This window comes from Hetaerina americana, unplaced genomic scaffold (assembly GCF_022747635.1).
Source record: "Hetaerina americana unplaced genomic scaffold, ioHetAmer1.1.p SCAF_6, whole genome shotgun sequence".
Classification (NCBI taxonomy): domain Eukaryota; kingdom Metazoa; phylum Arthropoda; class Insecta; order Odonata; family Calopterygidae; genus Hetaerina; species Hetaerina americana.
Genome location: NW_027287205.1, coordinates 49,950,841 through 49,973,460, shown reverse-complemented (window position 1 = coordinate 49,973,460; position 22,620 = coordinate 49,950,841). Strand labels below are relative to the sequence as shown.

The following is a 22,620-nucleotide window of genomic DNA, read 5'->3' as shown; positions in this document are numbered from 1 at the left end:
TTGCTTTATTTGTAACCATTACAATTTATTATTTAGTGAGGAGTGCCAGGAGTTGTTACCCAGAATTCAACCTATACCCTCCAATCAGTAGCCCAGTGCTCTATCCATTTGACTGCCATACACTCAATAAACTAATAGGAGACACATTCAAGATCATGTAGGCTCTTTGCAAAGGTGGATGCAATTAGCCAAACATTCCTCAAAACAACTCGATCTCACTTAAGACAAAGATTTTTCTAGTTGATGTGTCATGAATTAAGTGGCGAGAGAGTAAGAAATCTGAATTTTGTACAATGCAAAATTTCTTTACAATCAAAGCAGAAACAAAAGTGAACATCTATGATTTGTGAAAGAGGCGTCTCCATTATAAAGACTTTGGGGCTTTTAATTTATTTTTCATTATTCCTTCTCTTACTATACACAACATGTCAAAAAAAAGGAAGACATGTAATTTTACAAATTCATAATGCTTAAGCTATCTTTCATAACAGTATTTTTTTGACAAATTCCAAAGAAACTGCGGGAGATGCCGCAACAGTAACTTTTAACGGAGTCATCCGCTAATGTGCATTTCGATGCAACAATTTCAGAGCGTAAAAATCATTCGCCTTGACTGGGACTCGAACCCAGATCCCTCAATATCCGGTCGAGTGCTTTAGCCACTTGGTATCAATAGAAAAACAGTGATAGACATGCATGATCTGGTAGAAATAAAATAACAGTAATATTTTAGATGTATATTTATAATGTTTTAGCCATTGGTTGAGTCACATTTGGGACCACAATAACAATTATCTTGCTATGACATAGCACAATTTGGGAAGCCATATAGACCTCCTCATATAACATCCACTTATCATTTATAAACTCCTCACTGACCACAAGTGAGGAATAGAGGGACAGCCATCTCATCAAACAAAATAGCAACAGCATTTGATAAAATTTGCATTCAAATTTTTTTCTTCTATAGTAACATATCTTTCAGATATATTTCTGACCAAATAAATAATCTCCACTTGATGCAATATTGATTTTTTTTCATTATATAATTAAACACCTACATTTACATCAGCTCACCTCAATTGAATGAGCACATTTTTAGATATAATTATTTGCTAAGACTTGACTTTTTGTTTCACATACAGAATAAAACATTTTAGGATATGACATATCATCATATATCCATATTGACACACACCAGTGGCTAGGAGACATTTAGTATTGTCACAGAGAGATAGAGATAGGTAAACCAATATATTTAAATGAAATGGTTTTATGCTTGTTGACAGAAAAAAGATTTTTGACTTTAGGTCAAGTAATGATACATCCACATTCAACACTTTTAAAATTCATCTACACTTATACCATGACCATTAAATACATTTTAATTGAAATTGGGCCAAGTAACATGAGCCGTTTAAATGGTAAACCATTTTTGTGCTTCTATTGTTTTATGAAATATTAAAGGAATATTGCATTTTGAAGAAGTTGTTGTTATTGCTTTTACAAGGATTCATTTTTAGTGGAATTGACAAAGTTCATGCTACACATTCCAACAGCCATTCCATAATATCACGCCCTTTTCACCTCACATTGAAGGGATAGAATCACAAGACATATAGTTTTACATGAAAGTAATTGGCTCAAATATTCTGAGTGAAAGTTACATAGCCTTTTATTAGAACATGTATCCACTTTTATATATGTAGTTATATTTGAAACACCTATTGTTCATATTATTGTTGAAGTTGACTTTTTTTTTGACTCCAGGGTACAAACATGCAGGATAAGTATAACATTAAAATTACAATTTGGTTTCATTGTCATTTAGGTAATCGAGACAACTACAGCTATGATTCTGTTAAGCATCAAATTAAAAGTAAAGTACTGGACAGAATATAAGCTGACTATATTTAACAAAGTGAATTCAGCCATTTACGACAAAAAAACTTTTTTAAGGTTCAACAAACATTGGTCAAAAGATCACAGCCAACAGATAGAACAGCAGGTCATGGAAAATACAAGTGAATGAACAAAAAAAAAACAATTCAAAATTTTAGTTACTTTTCACTTAAATGATATGCTAAACAAGCTCATACAGAGCCCCCTTTTAGTCACACAATTTGCACATTGAATAATCAAGTACAATGCGCCTATAGATGAAGTTTCCTGGGTATTGATAGCAAATGCAACTATGCCAAGAGGAACAATTTTAATAAAAATATTAGACCTCTTCCTCTGAAAAATACTGCTTTCCACAGTTTCATCAATTATTTCTTCGTTATATTGTCTGATCTTCCTGGTATTGTCAAAACACAGATCGTAGTCCATCAAGGTTACAGTGCCCTTGTTCCTATACATTAGTACTCCAAATTACAAAATGAGTCAAGCCATGTCTAATTAGGAGTACCAGTAGCAGAACAACATTATTTAACTGTCAATCTGATCTACTCACTCTGTGAACACAGTTTTCTTTTCAAAGCAACCCATGTTATAACAATACAAAATTTGTAAGGAAATACCTCTGGCTTGTTTGAACAGGTAACACGCAGCCTCACATTACATTTTAAATATATTTTCATATATATATATATCAAATGTATATGTGTACATATGTTTATCTACATACACACATACATATATATACATAAATTGAATGATATCCTTACATTTCATGACACCAAATGGGCATAAATTGATATTTACTTGGCCATTTATGAGAGTTTTAGATGCAAATGGATGTGATGCCCTATTACTTTATAACATTGTCATCAACATCCAATAAATGTTGACTATATAATCTGTTTCTACCCTATTCCATCTCTAAGGAGGTGAAATAGTCTGATATAATTCCATAAATACATTATCATGATGCGCACTCAACTATGCACAACCTAGTCATCTAATTATGTCTCTCTCTAACCAAAATTTATTTTCTAAAAAAAATCATTTCATCTCAATCATCATACCTTACTCAATAAAAATAAAACCTTTCAGGGACTTGGTTAAAATTTAATGAGCGTAAAAATCATGAGAACTAAATTCACAACCAACTCTTTATACATAATTACACACACTCAGCAAGGAAAAATGTACATAGCTTTTCTAAACTCATTTAAAATTATTTATTTACAAAATACTCAGAAGCACCCAAGTCTGAGTGGATTACGCTTCTAAGCTTAATTGGAATTTGATTCATAATCTTGGTAATGTTTAAGGCAAAATATACAGTACACGATAATGCTGGGTCAACCAGCAAGAATCTGGGCCACAAGTAATGCACTGGAGTACAGGACATGCAGAAAGAGTAGTAATAGAGCATTAAAGAGACGGGATGTGGGGATTGGGAATTGGCAGAAGGTTTGGGTGGGAGAGGGATGAGGTCAGAGATCAAATTCTGGGTATTTGGGGAAGGAGAATGTGGAATGAGGGAGAGGGATCAAGGCAAGGGGACAACAATCTGCACATATGATACTGGGAAATACCCCGTCCGTCCATTTATGCTGCCTTCGTACCAGTTCTCGTCAATTCTATTGACGAGAGTGATTGTGTCATTCTCCTGTAAGAATAAGAGAAGAATCCTCGTCAACTAAAATTCCCGCAGATTTTTTCCTATAGATGATCAACCTCCACTGAAACTCATTCAAGCAATTTACATTACACTGTGTGATAAATAGTGTTTTTTGAGTCACAGTAGAAGGACACAATTTACTTTATTATTCAGAGACAACAAAACGAATTGCACACAGGTATACAACTACTTACACTAATTAGATAATTATGCTTTAAGGTTATCCATCAACAGAATAATAATAATTCATCAGAAACAAATGATTTACTTAGCCATTAAATACATGTATATTTTCTGTAAATGATAAATATTTTGGGATTTGTGCAGTTTTCTTCTTACATCTTGTATATCACATGGGTGAATATCCCAGTTAGCATTACACTACAGTAGTACTACAGTTAACACTTGGAGAAAAAGAGTTTTATTTCTTGGATTATAAATTAATTTTGGAGAAATTAAAAAAGTTCACAAGGATTTGAAGTGAATGCGGAATGAAACAATTAGCATGTACTGATACAAAAATATTTTTTAAATGTCCTTTCTTTCAGATTGAAGTTCATTTTTTAAGAATGCATATTTAATAATCAATTTTTTTTTTTCAATTTCATATAATTTGCTTTGCATTATGGCCACAAGGTGGACTTGTAACTGTTTCTGTTAATAATAATAATACTACACTTGTGTGCCAAACATCTAGCTGACCCATACATATACTTGTAAACCATAAAGCTTTATGAAGAGAACTTAATTAACTAATTGCTTAAAAAATGATGACATCAAGCATGAAAAAATGCTTATGTTAAATACAGGATACCTCAATTTCATAGAGGTTTCACTCATTGAATAAACCTATCTGAAACTTAAACTGGATGCCTACCTTGAAACCAAGCTCTCCTGGATTTTCAGGCTCAAAGTCATAAAGAGCAGTACAGCATGGAGTTTTAGTTGCCGGTGCTTTGGCAGGTGACTTCATGGGTGATGGAAGAGGGGAAGCTTTGGAAGAAAAACATAATAGTTTAAAAACAATCTTCACTCCTGAAGATAATAATGTGCTTGCAAGCAGTTTGCTATTTCTTTTAAAATATAATCAAAGTAAAAAATGCATGCTGGCATGATGAATAGTGGAATTTAATTGGCAGTAAAACTTTGATGACTTCTACATTATATGTGGTAGCCCAATCTTAAGGACTCAAAGCAGTAGAAATATTTATATTTTCAAGGAATATCAGAGATGAAAATTTGAAAGAAAACACTGAAATGAATTATTTGTAGCTGTTTGATGGTGCTTAACATTATAATTGAATATATGTAACTGTGTATGACAAAGTTTCACTGTAATTTGCAACCCTGGCATGCAACACTTCCAATACAGCAATAAAAATCATAAGCAGCAAAACAACTTGAAATAGTTACTTTTAAGTGTGAAATTCTCCTATAATGAAGCTAAATGTTAACCAAAGTAGATACCCATTGAACTATTTGAATGCTAATAATAAAATACATAGTTTACAGCATAAGAATTATAAAATCGTGAATACAGTTTAATGCTAAAAATATGCAATGCTTGTATAAAACATTAAACAAACATGCTAAAAGAAGACCTTAGCATATTGCAAGTGGTATTATGCTAGGAACAAATTAGGTGTACATTATATAAAGTCTCTAAATTAAAGCACACTTAGTATACCAAACCATTTTCAACCTGGAAATAAGAAAACTTCGATACATTTTCACAAATATTTCCAAACCCATAAGGTTTCCTTGAAATAAAATTAATTATCAGGGGCGACGGCATATGTCCACAATAATCCCAACTTCAATAATTTGAAAATAAGAGATTAAAATTAAATAAATTTAGTTGGAGCAAATAAAATGCTAACATACAGCTTGAATCTAATGGGAAAATCCTTAAGATTACTTTGTTTTTTCTTTGCAGATGCTATCTTGTGACCAACTCATCTGGATACTACTTTGCTTTTCATTAAATCATACCCAGAGGTTGAACCAACAATGTTTACACAACACCCATACCCTGGTATTTTGGTGGTACTCAAACTGTTTGGGTTCAGAGATACACCTTGTTCAGTACACTTATCCACCTGAATAGCCTGGCCAGCCAATAAAAATTTATAAAAACCAAGACATCATTGCTTTTTTTTAGGAAGGAATCCTTTCAAAGGACATGATTGCATTGAGTTTTTTGGATTACAAACAAGGTCATGTTCAAATTTCAAAGAGGTTCCATGTAACATTATTACTGAAACAAGTGGATATAATTATTCCCCAAATGTCTTTGGGATGCCTGCAACTTTCAGTGCCAGAGAAGATAGCACGACACAGATGATTCACATGGTACAATTTAGGAATAATGTGTAATAAATGAGAATTAACTTGCTAAATGTGGACTCCTGCAGAGCATGGTGGTAAACTGCTCCCGGTGGATAATTCTTTACCCAGATAAGGTCGACAAAGAATGCAATAACTTTGAGCATAAACTTGTTACTCGAGTACCTAGATGCATGTGCGAGGTGAAGCATTCTATGATAAATTCAAGCACTTTTTTCCAACAAGCACTGATCAACTGAGTTGATCAACACAATTATGTAGCTATTTTATGAGAGAACTTATATTCATTCAATAGATTTAACAGATTAGTTTGAAGAATTGAAAGATTTTTCAGTGGCACAAAATACTAATTCAAAGATGCATCAATTATTATCATGATTTTTTCACACTTGATATGATATTTTTATCCCGCTCTGTTATACTTATGTTTGCTTCAAGTCTTGTTATGATTAAATTTGAATTATGACACTTATTCAGCATTTTAAAACCAAAACAGCACATAAATGAATACTAGGATGCTATGATGTTGCTTTGTCACTTGGAATTATAATAATATCTGACTGAGGTCACATTTTACTGCTCAATTACATGGATGCATTAGCCATATTATTAAAACTTTTATATGGCACAATGTAAGGAATTTAAATAACCCAGCACTGGCATGGAAGTATTGTGTACATGAATGTCATTACATCCCAAGTATACAGGAACCCTGTACTCTGGAATGCCGGGATAAAAGATTAGGAGAGCTGATAAAATTTTAAAGCTATATATAATTCCTTTGAAATGATACGTCATCATCATTTATCAATAATCCAAAATGGAAACTTCTATTAAGTTTGTATGTTAGGAGGATACAGTGTTTAATATAGATCTATCATGAAAACAGGCAAATGTCTGAACTAAAAATTAACTTTTTACTTTTTAGCAATACCTTTAACCCTCCTTTAAAGGTTTCCCCTTAAATACAACTCAAGCCTTGGATTGAAAACTGCAGACACAAATAATCTCATGATAAAATAGCAAATTGAAATGGAAATGTGAAAAACAGCTTTTTTGCTGCTAATTATCCATCTGCCCAGGTTTTGCTTATGTTAAAAATATCACTTGAATCATAGGAAAGAATTCATCGTACATACATAAATGGATTTGGAAAGAAATGATTCTGTATGCATATTTCTAATTGTTATAGGCTAGTGCTGTGATAAACTAACACAGTACTAAAGCATACTAAATGTATTATATGTGCTAGATAATATTTTTATCACCACTAAGAGACCCTTATAGATAAATATATATAGCTAAAACTAACCCCATGATACAAAAATCCACTTATTACAATATTCTGGGAAAATATATTACTGAACTATAATCTATGAATGCCAGTATAATGCAAAGCAGCTCACCGAGGAACATGGCCATAACGTTGCTAGATGGACTAAAATATGCAACAATTCTAATGAAAGCCTCAAGTATCCACCAGAATACATATATTGTGCTGCATTAATGTGCACATATATTATTTTGACACATGTACACTCATTAGTGGCAATAGGGTTCATGATGGGTGAAGTAAAACATAGAAATGCAATAATATTGATTTTGTAAAAAATCATATAGTAATGGATCAAAAATGAGTCAAAAGATATATTTTGGGAATAAAATGGCGGCTAACTCAAGCTATTAAAAATTGTCATGTACATCTAAATCTACAACCCACATACCTACAGAAGCAAGGGATTATGAAGGAACATTTGACAAAATGGTTGGAAACTGTACACCACTAAATTAACCTAATAGTTGTTTGAGGAGACATACATTTAAGATCCACAATGCCACTGGAATATTTTCTGCCCTCTCAAGCACAGCCTTCCTTCATTTAACGAACTATTTTTCACTAAAGATTTCAGCAAGGAATTAACTATTTTACTATTACTTGGTGACTTTTTTGACTGCCTTCTCATTTATGTGCAAGACTTTAAATACATAGATTCAAGACACTAACTGTCAGGAAACCAAATATATGAAGAACATAAAACAGTTCAAAATTCTTTTTGATCCAAAACAATTAAGACCAGTCTTATGGGGATTTCTCATGTTTCAGACAAGCAAGGATAATTAGTAAGGAGTTCACTCCGGGAAAGAATGTTTTTGCATCTAAGAAAAATGTAGCCACCTCATTTTACAAATTTCTGACTTGCCTATTATGATTTCTAGTTTGCTTTTTATTTATTTAGAATGTGAATTAAAATCATTAACTAGCATAAAATGAGGAGAACTTGAATACTTTCCGTCAATATGTATCCATAAAAATATATCTAAAATCATTAAAACTGCATACCCTGTTATTTCAAAAATGGGATATTAAGAGCATTAAATTAAAAAAAATTGGATTTCATTTGAACAAAATGTTTGCTGTAATCAGTTAAAATTTACCAGTTAATTGAAAAATAAGCGTGACCACACTATTTTTGTACCGGCAAAAACTTTCCAACATACAGTTCGAATAATGAGAGATGGCTGTATTATTTTGAGCTATCATAATAATGTGGCTACATTTTAGCCAGAATCCTGAAGGCTTATGTAAACTATAAATTGAATGAGTAAGGTGACCATAATTTACAAAGGATATTTAAATTAGTTAATTTACTATTGCATGCCAGTTGGAGCTGAAGGTCATTGATTGGAATATTGAATTACTAGATAATTTGTTTTATCACCAGTCACAATAAAATCAACAGAAATGTTTCCTTGAACCAGATCATGAGAGCTATTATAGGAAAACCATGCTCAGATCACATTTCCAACTTTCAGACCTAGTGAGTGCAGCTGAACAATATTAGATTATTTAATTGTAAAAAAGGAAGGAGTGTACCTATATACGATCATACGAATGAGTGAGAGGCAAGAGTTAACCTACTAACACTGAGTTAAGATGAATTTTATACATTATGTAACTGCTAGCCAACTACCTACATAAAAATGATAAATTACAGACATATGACTGACTTAATTACAAGAAACTGCTACTAAATTAGATAAATTCATTCTCATACAGCTTTCTATTTATATCTTGAATTATTAATAATTTTTAGGAATACAAATCACAATTATTACCACACTTGAGTGTACTTTAAGATGAAAACAGTATAAATACTGGGAATTTTTCGAAGAATATTTTCCAAATAATAACCTAGGAAGTATCTACAATAAAGATTTGATTTGCTGATTTTCTCCTCGGTTTCAAAACTGTTTATTTTGCTTAGATCTACATATATCCTCGGTTTCAACGCTGTGTATTTTGCTTAACTCTACATATATTTCTTCAGGACTAGCCAAAATGATATCTTCAGGATTATATCCTCAAAGAAATAACAGGTATGTTCGGCATACTCTCTTTTCACTGACTGTTATGTTATCTATAGAAAAGTATGAAAATATTACCTCCTAGAGAGAAGGTAGACTAAATGGATATGCAAACTAAAAAAATGAAAATATTACAAATTTGTGCATTGAGTGAAAACACATAAAAAGGGTTCCAAATATATCCAGACTCCAATTTTCAGCAAAAAATAAACTTTCAAATGATACTGAATGTGTGAATGAATTTTGTAGGCCACCTTATTCATCAAATCCATTTACCATGGATGAAAAATTCTAAATGTCCAAATGACTATAAAGTTACAAATACTGCTGGTGTACAGTGGGTTTTAGGCATTCAAAACTATTTGCTTTGGAAGTTACCATTAGTAGACCGTGGCGGGTTGCCAGGAGGAAACAGCTCCAGATGAGATTTTGGATTCGCTGGAGAAGATTGCTGAGAAGAGCCTAAGATGCAGAATCAGCATTTTTATAAATGCACCAGAAAGAGTGAAATACAAGAAGTGATATTAGCATACGTCACAATCGGAGATTGCTAATATCATTCCCTCATACAGGAAGATAATGATTCTAAATACAGATTAGCAAAAGTATAGTTTTTGAGCCTATGCATATTCTCTCTATGAATGGAGTAAAAGTCCTTAACGGTCACTGCTGTAAAAAAGGTTGATTAGCAAATGATCATCATGAATGCATTTGCATGATTGTCTAACTAACTAAAAGGTAAAGAAAGTACATAATATGTTAGGTTTAAAATCAATACTTACCTATCACTCCATTAATTACAAAAGTACTAAAAGAATCACAAAAACTACACAACCAACAGTATACACAGCTAGCAGAAACAATTCAGCATAGATAACTAACTACAATGCATATTAGAAAAATATGACACTTGTATTGCATGAGGAATCTTTTCCATGATATTTTTGAAACACAACAAAGAGAATAATCAAGGCTAAAATTTCATGAACATGCAATAATGGAATGATAAAGTGTTAATGCTGGATGCTATTAAAAATGTTATAGCTCCAGTTATGAAGACATGAAATGCAAGAAATATTAGTCCTAAGCAGTGTCTGCCCAAGTCATGCATTGTTATTAAATGTATACATGAGTGTGTAAACATGCAAGCCCACAAAAAGTCTGCCACCTGGTTTCTTGAAAATTAAAATGAGTAAATTCAATCATTTTCATTAGTATGTACCTCAAACGGACTCACATTAGAAGAGGAGAGTCTGACAAAGAATCAATAAGGAAAGGTCTTTCAAATAAATTGTTGAGATGTCTGTAATCTCATTGTCTGAAAATACATTGACAATTATAACTTTTTCTCGTACTTTTCTTTGTCTTGCTATTCTAATCAAGAAATTTTCATTTGAATTAAAATGATCAATGATTAAAATTAGGCATGTTTCATTAGTTATGACATAAGCAATTCAGAATATTTTACGTTTATAAAACAACCCACTCTATTGTATTCAAATAGGCAACAAAATTTTCCATTGATGAAGTGTTTTCATTAGTTTTGCTAGCACAGCTATATTCAGCTCCCTTGCTGAGCACACTGTTATTTCAACTCAGCAGTGTAAAGAAAAATATTCAAGCCTATAACTTACTTTATATTATAAAAATACAACGTTTGATCTTTTAGTCAGATGCAAAGACAATTATTCAATACCCAAAATGATAGAATGAACATTCTTTGGTCAAACCTTTGACATGGTATTACTATGTTCATATTACTTAGATTTTATGATGTTTTGAGTTCATATTGTCTTTCCATAGTAGCTTTTGTTCATGTTAGTAGATGTATTTAGCCAATGAAGTTACGCATACTATTCTCATATGGATGACGATGATATACCTGTAGGTTGAAATATATGTTATATTTACGTTTTATAATGATTGCTTTGAAAACCTCAATGATAGTGAAAAGTGAATGAGATAAAAAAAACATCAGCATGCACTCGGGATGGAATGAAAATGGATCCCCGCGACAAAAATGTAGGTGATGAGAAATAAACAACAGGTGGCAGGACCCATGGGGTTGCAACTTGATCGACTGAAGCCCTGATAATGAGATCTAATGTACCCTGTGGTTTATTGTTCTGGTTGGCCCCTGGTTGGCTGCCATCAGGAGTTGCAAAGAGCAGCGTGCTCGGCTGGTGCACTGGAGTGGTGGCGGGAGAACGAGCTGGGGAGTGGTACGGAGAGCGACCTGGGACTGCTACTGAAGGTCGGGACGGTCAAAAAAGGGTCACCCACCACACAAAATATTAAGTGGAAGAGAAGGATCCAGTCATGGGTGTTGGCACCGCAATTGGAAATGATTCGGCAGAGAGGGGGGGGGGAAGAGAGGATGGGAGGAGGAGAGAGGGAATACACGGAATGGAAAGAGAGGTAATCGAGGAAGCAGAAGAGATTTGATTAAAAGACACAAAGGTGAAGTGGAGAAAAAAGATGAGTAGTCCATCATACGTATTTCATACACACAAACTCATGCCCATCCAAGTCAATTTGAAAAAAAGAGAGATTTTTACAAGTATGTTAAATATGAATAAAATAATGAGGGCACCACTACCATAGCAATTCCCCCTACAGTGGAAAACGGAAATACCTATTAACTCTCGTTTTCTTACTATAACCATTTGTGAGCACAAAAATATATCACACACACACCCCACAAAAATACAGACTGACTATGAAATAAAAATCTGATTTTTTTAAAGAGTGATCAAATAAATATGCTGTATACATAAAGGCAATGTGAAGTGCAATTTATAGGAATTATCTGATTGGGAATGTGCTGCATTAAACATCTAAAATATGTGAAATGACCACTACCAGTTATAATAAAAATCTCAAATTGACCCATGATAATGAGCATGAACTTTAACACATGAGTATAATTTAATTCATTACTGGCAAAGTCAGATACAATTGGACCACCCTGCAATACATTTTTAATCCCAAAAAAACATTTTTATGAAAGAATTAGGAACTTAAACAAAGATACAATATAACTCCAGCAATGATAGATAATTTTAAATTACGAGTATATTTCTGTGCTCAGTGAAGGGAATGAATCAAGGAAAAACAGAACACATTTCATGTAATGAAAACCCATTTAACTTGTTCAATGAAATTGGTTGATAATGATACCATGTTTTATGCTTCCTGGAAGGACTTGATAACATATTTATCCCATGGTATATGCAATACACTCTTGATTAACTATATGCATGCGACCCCAGTCACAATGTACCCTAGTTGCCAAAGCACAAATGTATGATTATGAAGAGTTTATAAATGGGATCCAAAAACCAACATAGTTTGGGAACAGCTGCATAATCCAACCATAACCATGTGGTGATATTTTCCTTCATTTAATTAGTTTATGCATTATTATTCAGTTTATTAATTATTAAGTAGATCCACTTTGGCACAAACTTATATAAGTCACCCATATGGATTTTCCTCAGCGAAAAATTGTGAAAATCACAACATCAAAGAGATGCTGATGTGCTCTGAACACCTTCCAACAATGACAGATATATTAAGATTAATGTGTTCACTTTGCTGGGGATTATTTTAAAGAAGAGACGTGTCACCAAGAATGTGCCTCTTTTTTTTTTGTTGGAACAAATTTCAGGGAATTATGAGAGGGCATATCTTAATCTCACAGCAGAGAAAGTTTTTGTTTTGGATCTTAAAAGATCTTAAATTGGTATCAGAGAATAACAAATTTCAATCTAACACTTAAATTATCACTTTTTATCACAATATTAGGACTTTTCTCAGGTTAAACTGCTATCATACAAGAAAATCAAGAGCACATAGTGCATATTTATGAAATTAAACATTAAAAATCCTTTGGTACTTCATAGTAAGAAAAATCTGCGCACAGCCAACTGGATCACTTCAAGCATCTTATTAATTTTAGATTTTGCAATCAATTGCAAGTCCAAAATGAAAAGCCAGAAAATAATACTTTTTTGCAGAAAAAAATGGACATTTACTTTATAGAATTTAGGATGATTTAAAACTAAAAAATGCTGATTAAAACATAGAATCCTAATGTAACAGGTTACATGGGTTCCACTGCATTCCAGAATTTTAAATTCATAAATAAAGCAGCTATTATGAAAAAAATCACTTCTTAGGAAACTGGTATTGTACAGTGCTTTCAGCATTCACGTAAAAATATGGAAAAACTTAAAAATAATATTGGGTCAAAAAATGTACCCATTGTGATTAATATTTATTTTGGAGTATTTATGAGTTACACATATAATATATTTCACTTCTTTAGTTGTCTGAAAACATCAATAAATGTACTATGAATGAACAGAATTGGATGACTTTAAGTTCAGAGGAATACGGAGGAAAGTAGATTTTCTTAGGGACTTGATAAGAATGACTGAAAAATCTAACATTCTACCACATGCAACAGCAGTATTATAAATATCTGCTACTCATTTAGGTAAAAAAAACTGGAAAGAGGAGCGACAACAACAAGACCTTTCATCCTTCAAGAAGACACGGAACATACTGCAACTTAGACAGATAAGCACATGACACATTTCAGCTTTTAACCCAGAGAAAGGATGGATTTATGATGAAAGACGAAAGTAATTTTCATAGACTCCATTCCAGTACCACAGTGAAATTATCACAACAAAGAGTAATATAAAAACATTAATGAAGTTCATGGTCCATTTTTCATTTTTAATGACTGTGAAAAACTGGGTCATGAGCTACATGCATGTTCAGCATAATGCTTTTGGCCTCCAATCATTTGATTACTGGAGTTCAAACAAGAGTCTTGCCCAGGGTTACCATGTAAAGATTTGTATTTACTACTTCTAGAATGATGGAAATATATCTATCTATTTTAAGGACACTACAAAGAAGTAAGGTAGAGCTGGATTTCATTGTACATGATTGTATATTCACATGAGTGGCTTTGCTGAGATAAAAAGAAACGAATAATAACGAAAACATAAAAAATTAAATTTGCAAACCATATTTTGAAAAAAATCATCTCCCCAACATTTTTCCCGCAAGACTTTGGATACAGCAATTATGTTACTTTAAATTCTTAAAAGTCTCCCCTCACTAAAACAGGCTGTTGTAAAATTGATTATTAAATATGCTAATTCATGGATATACACAATAAAAGAAGAACTTCCCTGGCTAAAAGATTAAGTGCCTATTCCAAACACTGTACTGTCATTATAAATGTGAAATATTGTGTTGAAAATCCAATTTAATGAAAATTTACACTTTTGTTTATTGAGCACTTTCTAATTTCAACAGTTAAAAACACTAGTAGTTCTTAAAATCACTGCTTTCTGATCTGAGAACAAGTGGCATATAACTCTTCCCCAAGTCTATATAAATAACCTTGAAAAGTGAAAAATTTATCATATGAGAGAGCTAGTTAAGAATTATTTCACTGCTGGAGATGATTGCAAGATGTAGATATTTCCCATGCTCAATTTTCCTGGATACATATTTCTTTATTGTGTGGGAACAGATGGACACCCCTATGACTACAAAACCCTTACTTTTATTGTTTTCTACATACCTCTTTTTCTTCTATTAAGGGACTGATGAACCAAGGCTATCTCATACTACAATAATATCAGTCTTTAATAATTTATAATGAAGAGAATTCAGAGGAGAGTGAACTAAACAATGTTTTCATATTACCATGACATTCAATTTTGAATATCCTGCACAAATTCAAAGTTTGAATAGCATATTTTTTTAAACAAAACAAAATGAAAACAAAGAAAACAATAAAAAACAATCTCCAACAAAATTTACCAGCATGTATGAAAAAAAATTGAATTCAATAGAGAAAGTAATTAAAAGAACATCTTCAATGGTTAGTAAAGAAAAACAAGAAAGCAGTACATAAAAATAGTTACCAAAGCCAAACATTATTCATTATCCTGCATGCCCAATGCACTTTTCCACCAGAAACCAATATATTTTCCAAAACAGTGAGCCAAGCCATGATGCTGTAACCTTCCCAAATCTGGGGGTAAGTGAAGTCACCTTTGGGGGCTGATCCCCAGGAGTCATACTGATCGATGGCTGGTGGAGCACTGGGCTTGTGATTTACAGCTCTACCATACTTGGCTGATGTGGGCCCTATACACGATGAGTAAGGAGGTGGCGCACCATTAAGGCCATCTGTCAGGCCCTCCACATTCAGATCTGCCAATGTTTTGGGTGTGAATTCCGACTTAGGCCGGCAAGCAGCTTCCTCCTTCCTGTTGACAGAACCAATGGAAAAATTACACACATAAAAATCGTGACCAGAAATAGTTATTCAAATGCAAAAGTTTTCCGCAATCCATATTTCGTTTTAGGTAAAAATGACACAAGAATGTATGGAGTGAGTGAAATCCACATAATAAAAGTTGTGGAATCCAGTCTTCACTGACTTAAGGAAGCGATTGCTAATCCAAGATACATGAGAAATGATATATAACAACAAATTTGTCGTATGATATGTGATTATGGATGCGTAATGCAAATTTACTGAGGAAGAGAAATACTAAATTACAATTCAAAGACACTGTGGAAAATGTAACTGCAATAACTTTAGTGGCATGATGTACTGGTGAACATATAGCCGTGAGATTACTAATGTGAAAAATATCTTTTAACTTGACAGGTAGTCGAACCCAGACCCCATGATTTCCAAATAATGTTATGACGGTTAGGCTACCAAGGAATTCTAGCTGCAAGGCTATTAGGAGAGATTTGGTAGGATAACAGACTAGGTCACTGGTCATTAATTGATCCAGGCACAAATCTGAGGGAAATCTTACTTTAGTTCAACTATCACACATTCTATCGTGCATTCAATGATCAACTTCATATTACAATGAATTCCTTATGGCATAGAAATAGGAACATATGACTTAATCAAATATTTTCAAGAAAGAAATGAGATAATTAATACAAAAATCAGGTAAAATCTCTAAAAATTGATTCCATTCACAATATTTTTATAATAATAATTTTATCTCTACTTTAAAAAAGCACTTGGCACAATTTATTTGGAAATAAAAAATGACCTAGCACTCAATGCTACATCTTCATGTTATGTACCATAATAGGGAAAAGTTTACTTATGTCCAGAAAGCAATGGCACAAGGAAAACTTAATTCTAGAACAAAATCTTACAAGTAATTTGTTATTTAAAACTTTTGTCACTTCAGATATGACAGTATTGACCACATCCATTAACACACCAAAGAGAGGAGAAATAGTCAGATAGAAAAGGAACTCACGACAAAGGTGAGAAAATAAGCTCAATTTCCATATATTAGTCAATAAAACTTGCAAACTATCAAGGAAATTTATTAAGACCTGTTTTCAGGCTTACTTAAATTAAGTACTATGAGTTCAAAGTTGAAGTTGACAGGAATCATCAGTTTGTAATTTTTTATGTAAACATCTCATATTATACTCATGTGAAATGCATGGAGATTTAGGGGGCTACTGATATTACTAAGCCACGCTGGCCAAAGTTTAACTGGAGGAAAGCAACAACCACAAAAATTTTCAAAATAAGCTTTCCATCACAGTATTATACAAACATTTTCTGACCTAGTATATTGAGTAGACATTTAGACACCACATCAAATTTTCTATCAAAAGTGAAGATGTTTTATGTCATTATATAAAGATGATATGTACTCAACAAACAAAATATCACCTTCCGCTCAAGTTATTTTTCTCTGCAGTTTGCAATTAAATATGTCCAGAACGCATTCCCTGAGTTTGGTGCAACATTTGATTCACTTTATGATATTTTTTGGCCATGATATAGAAAAATATTGTGGGAAAAGGAAGTTTATGACATTTTACTGACTAGCTGATGTAGGCTATGAAATAGAATAGCAGTGTTTATTTTATACCTAACACACATATGCTGATACTATGAGAAAGATAATTGGAATAAATGCAATAGGGATGAAAATTATCAGGAAATTTGCCCATTAAGGTTTCATACTTACTTCTCAATCATTGTTTCAGTTAGAGTCTTAAGAATTTCTGTGCACTGTTGATGATACTCTAGGAGTGCCTCGGCAAATGATGCCAACTGAGAAATTTGCTCCACCTGTAATGATAATAGAAGGAATTTGCATAAGAGATTCTCTTGATAACATACGAAAATGACTCAACGTATCATTCACAGTGACAATATGAACTAATTGGATAGAAAGGACCATGAAAAGTTCTAATAAAAAAGTGAAGTAAACCAATTTAATGAATTACCACATGGTTGGAACATCCCATTTGAATATCCATATGAGTTTATATCTTCACCAAATGTCACATAAACCTGTGATAAGAACTATAAAGGGAGTCATCTAACAAAAGACATCCTGAAAATGGTCACTTTTCTGGAATTAACCAACTTGCTGAACGCAGCAACGGTCATCAAAAGGCAGGAAAATACCTTGGTAACTAATTAGTTATGTATTCATGATGACAGTTTACTCACATCATTCTCAAGTAAGTTGAACATTCCCACTTGAGCCAGTTGTAGCGATTCTGCAAATTTGTCTTCAGAAAGCCTGATTTCCTCATCTGTAATGTGAGAACCTGTGAGCATTGGGGAAACAGGAAGGAGAAAACAAAACAAAAAAAATCAACTCAAGAAACAAAAAAAATATAAAACAAATGATGTAAAATTTAAGAAAACAGAACAAAATCAACTAAAAGAAATGAATTACTAACATACATAAATAAAAAATAAAAAACATATGATAAAATTTTGAGAGCTCAAGGGCATATCAAAAATGTAGGAAGGAATTAAAATTCCAATTACTCCAACAATTTTATGAAATAAGTAACTAATTAATTCCACACACACTTTATTTAGAACATGATCTACGTTTCGATGTTCGACGTAATGGGAAGGATATATATGAGCCAAATAATTAATTCTACTTCAAGGTATTGCTTCGCCCAAAAGCCTTTGGCATTTCATGCAATGATCCACCGATTAGTCTCTATTCCTATGTCAGATTCAAATACAAATAAGGAACTTAATGTTATAAAAATGATAGTAGTTAAGAATGGCAATCCAGAAAAACTAATAAATAAACTTTACTGGAAGACACTTACTCAAATAGCTGTAAGCAATATTCACAACCCTGAATACATAAAAGATCCCACTGCCAAATGGCGATGAATTCTCTGTCTAGGGAATATTTCTCAAAAAGTAATCACGAATTTACCAAAAGAAAGATTAAATTTACCTGTTACCATAATTCATGCCTAAAGAACCTGATCTCACATGCTAACGACAAAGTTCCCGCACCTCCCTTCCCTTGCCACTCTGAACAACTCTCTTTCACACGGAAGGTATATATACAAAGTTGGCTTCTATGAGGAACACCTTATGAGGATGTCCAATTTCAAAACCTTGGTCATGTTCTAAATAAAGTGTGTGTGTGGAATTGCTAAGTTACTTATTTTAATATGATTTAATATTTCAATATGTTGTGCAAATTTCATAAAGTTATGCAGGAAAAAACAAATTTTACTCATACCATAGTTTTTTAGGATTAATAACTTAAAATAAATTAATCAAAACTTCAAAATAAAATAGTAAAAATGCCATGGAAAGCATTCTAAAATAGGTAACTCAAATTTTCAAAAACACTAATAAATGCAAAAGTCAGAATTACAATCCACATGTCATCATAGAGAGAGCATATGGTTCAGATTTTATGTAAAATTTCATTTAAATCCAGTATAATTGAATCAGAAAACTCCCAATGCTCTTTCAACTTGTTTACTTATTGAAAACTGACTTCTTCATTTAAATATAAAAATACAAATTTTGAAAAAGTAGCAAATATTTAATGCAAGTTCAAAATGAGCCTGGAACTCTATAGAACATGTTTTACAAAATATTTGGATGAAGTTAATGGAAAAAATTCTGTCAATTACAAAATGAACTATAAAAATCTTTCCAAAGAAAGCAACATTCATGTATGAATTTATATCCGCGGGAAAATGAACATGTATTAAAAAGGGAAAAAACCAAAATTTTGAAAATTTAATTGATTAATTGGACAGAATTTTAAAGAAACCTTAACAACATTTACTTAAAAAATGCCAATAACGAATATTTCTATCATTCAACTCCCATAGGGATAGAACGGGAACACAAAATAAATTTTCACAAGCAAAGTTCAAGGCCATTTCAAAGGGAAACAGACTATTACTTAAGCATAAGTAAGACAGGTTGAAGCAAGTTAACTATTTCTTTTATGGAAGAGTGTTACTCCCCACAGCACTGGGAAAAGCAGTGCAGAATGATGAAAATGAAATGCAAAGCCAATTAAGATATTATCTTAAGAGTTATTATATATGTGTGTATTGATAGGCAGGTCATGGTAGGAGAGGTTCAAGGATATACGGTCTGGGTAAAAATTGCATAAAAAGGAACTGGTTTTTATTAAATGGCGAGTTCTTTGAATATACATCTGCAAACGCTAACCATTTGTCTAACCCAATCAACATGCATGCTTTATGTTGCTCAATAACATCATTAGTGATAATTCTTTTAAAAAAATACTGCAGGAGGAAAAAGTGTTTTTAATTTTAGATATATCACACCTATTTAGCCATTGCATGGGGATAGCAAACAGTACCTGCTAAAAGTCTGTATTAAATGCAAGACAATATTCATACTCACAGCATGCAGAAGTTATCTTATTATGCAAACAAAAGAATGATTACGTATATGCAAAAGAAGGAAGAGACTACCTCTTTGCTCAGTGAGTGACTTTGTTAACCAGTGGTGTTGGCATAACTGCTTGGGGTGGAGGCAAGCCATTCCAAAATTAATTGCTAAATCACAACTCATTTAAGAATTTCCTAGATGAAATCCCAAAAACCATTGCATGGGTTTTAAATAGACCCGCAGGTGTGAGCAATGCAATTAAAAATGTATAAATGCTGTTCTCAATAATAGAACTAATATGCCATAAGATTAACTGTGTACTGAAGACTGATTTCATGTGATTTAAGGACAATAGGGAAATAATTCAGATATTCAATATTACTTCAGTAAAATAAATAAGTTAAATAAGGCGAGTTTAATGGGCTTAACATAATGTTTAGAGAGTATATAGTTTTTAAAAAGGTGGTGCAATTATTTTGGTCCCTTTTGATAATAGGGTAAAGAAAATATGAATTCAATAAAATTTATTTTACTTTAAACACACCAAAGTTTTCAATTTACATGATATCAGCGAAATAATCACCTTGAAAATATTTGAATGGCAGGCTCTTTGAATTAAAGCTAAACAGTATTCTAAATGATCACGTTTTTTGGCAGATGCAATTTGTGGTAGGCTTATGAGATTTGCTGAACATAAGACATTTTGGCAAATACACTATCAATGTACATTTTAATGACTGCAAACTTAGCAAGCAGAAAATGCAAGAAAATGGGCTTTTTTATTCCATTAAGACAATCTCATAAATCTCTGGTAAATCTTCCTAATTTGAAACATTTATGAACCAAAAATAAACCCAACCATGTCTATTCTTGAATTTAATTGCCAAGGTATGTGAAGATTTAGTACCTTCAATACAAATGACTTACTTAGTAGCACACTTATTTAATGATTAGGCAATTGAAAATTACTCCCTTTTAAATAGCTGAATTGACAAACTATGTATTTACATAGGTATATCTAAAAATTTTAAATTTTAATTACCAATTCAAATAATTTCACCCTTTCCACTCCTCAAAATGAATGCTCTGCCCCCCATAACTACAGTTTACATTAGGATTCAGACAGAAAAAACCAGGTACTCTGGTGTTCTGATAAAATAAATAAGAACTCATAAAATAAGGCATACATTGATTAAATATTCATTTATGGATTAGACAAGAATATCCTGCAATTCTAGACCATCCATCTTGATAGATTTGACATGACACCAATAGAGAATGGGAAAAATTTTGTCAACAAGGGCTCAAAATCGGAGCAAAACTTAACAATCATAAATGTTTTAGCTACCTGCAAGTGAATTGTAAAGGAGTTCAAGAGTGTCGACAGGGGAAACCCTTTAGCACGAGACCATCAATTTATTTTATTTTGACAGTGCTACGGCTCAACAAAATTAATTACAAATCATCATCGCTCTTTACTGCCCTCCCTACACACTTTTCCATGGATGGACAGAGTCTGGTTTGGAGATAAAGAGATGTCTGCAGGTTTCTAATGCAAGGCAAAAGAAGATGGTAGGGTGGAAGGGAGGAGGAACCCAAGGAAAGAGGGGTATTGCAATCATAAAACGCAACATACCACCCGAGGGCGATTTTGCTGGGCTTCCATATGGACTGGGAGTTGCTGTGCCCTTTTTGACTGCCCATTTAGGGGTTGATTTGTTGGTGATTGTGGTTGTCATGAGGTTGCACACATCAACAACATAACATACACGAAACACATGGAAATAAAATAGAATACCTGTGTTAGTGGGAGATAGGGAATGAATTATGAACTTGAGAGGGGATGGTGTGAGTGATGAGGATTGGGAGGAAAGGAAATGAATTGAGCATGGGTTACGGTTTTCATTGGATTGGGTTGGGTGTCCGAATGATTGGTGAAAGGTATTCTAACTGTTAACTACACTCATGTATGGAGCATTCAAAGTGAAAAGTGAGACTAAAATTACTATGTCCAGAGTTGTGATGCAGGGTGGGACATAATATACGATTGACAGGATTTTCATTAAGAATCAAAGCTCGTTTAAAATGATTAAATTATGATGACAGATCTAATGGACAGTGACACTTCATTTTTTGCAAATGCCTCATGGATCAGGATTTTATTTACATTAGAATCCTCAAGAGATATTCCTCCAAGCAGGTATTAATTTTAGAGGAGGAAAATTACAGCAAAGTGGTGTAATTCTCACTTGTCTCAACAGACAATGGGGTTTTAAAAGGCTACTGGGTTAATTGATATTATAAAATTCAGCCTTGGGGTACGTGTGAAGTATGATTTGAATGGAAACACAACAATGATACATTTCACTTATATTTTGTACATTTCTTAGACATTTATCCATGTAGAAGATTCAAATAAAAATCCTGAAGGTTCAAGGTAATTGAACAAAAACCCTTGTTAAAAGTATGAAAAAATTAAATAATTATTTTTTCAAAATCATCTCTTACAAATTTAAAGATTGCCAAATTCTAGCACTCTCACAGATTAGGTAATATCACACTGCAATTTCAAATCTGGAAAATCCATTAC

At 32.7% G+C, this 22,620-nt stretch overlaps 2 protein-coding genes across 23 annotated transcripts in view; one reads left to right on the top strand and one right to left on the bottom strand.

Moving 5' to 3' along the window:
• The window catches only part of LKRSDH (lysine ketoglutarate reductase/saccharopine dehydrogenase), a 97,181-nt gene extending 91,066 nt beyond the window's left edge, over window positions 1-6,115 (top strand). For 2 of the 3 annotated variants that reach the window (XM_071594193.1, XM_071594191.1), the window contains exon 20: window positions 4,478-4,970. The gene's annotated coding sequence lies outside the window, so the exon portion shown is untranslated. Of the gene's footprint in view, window positions 1-4,477; window positions 4,971-5,507 lie in introns of those variants that run through there. The other variant, XM_071594192.1, reaches the window with a different exon arrangement.
• The window catches only part of EndoA (SH3 domain containing GRB2 like, endophilin-A), a 339,179-nt gene continuing 317,281 nt past the window's right edge, over window positions 723-22,620 (bottom strand). For 8 of the 20 annotated variants that reach the window (XM_071594195.1, XM_071594199.1, XM_071594197.1 and 5 more), the window contains 8 exons: window positions 21,667-21,726; window positions 17,835-17,935; window positions 17,344-17,447; window positions 15,494-15,585; window positions 11,394-11,531; window positions 9,662-9,745; window positions 4,449-4,564; window positions 723-3,559 (listed from right to left, as the gene is read on the bottom strand). In XM_071594195.1, coding sequence (XP_071450296.1) covers window positions 3,440-3,559; window positions 4,449-4,564; window positions 9,662-9,745; window positions 11,394-11,531; window positions 15,494-15,585; window positions 17,344-17,447; window positions 17,835-17,935; window positions 21,667-21,726 — 815 coding nt within the window. In that variant the 3' untranslated portion in view covers window positions 723-3,439. The remainder of the gene's footprint in view (window positions 3,560-4,448; window positions 4,565-9,661; window positions 9,746-11,393; window positions 11,532-15,493; window positions 15,586-17,343; window positions 17,448-17,834; window positions 17,936-21,666; window positions 21,727-22,620) is intronic. The other 12 variants (XM_071594202.1, XM_071594205.1, XM_071594206.1 and 9 more) reach the window with 8 other exon arrangements.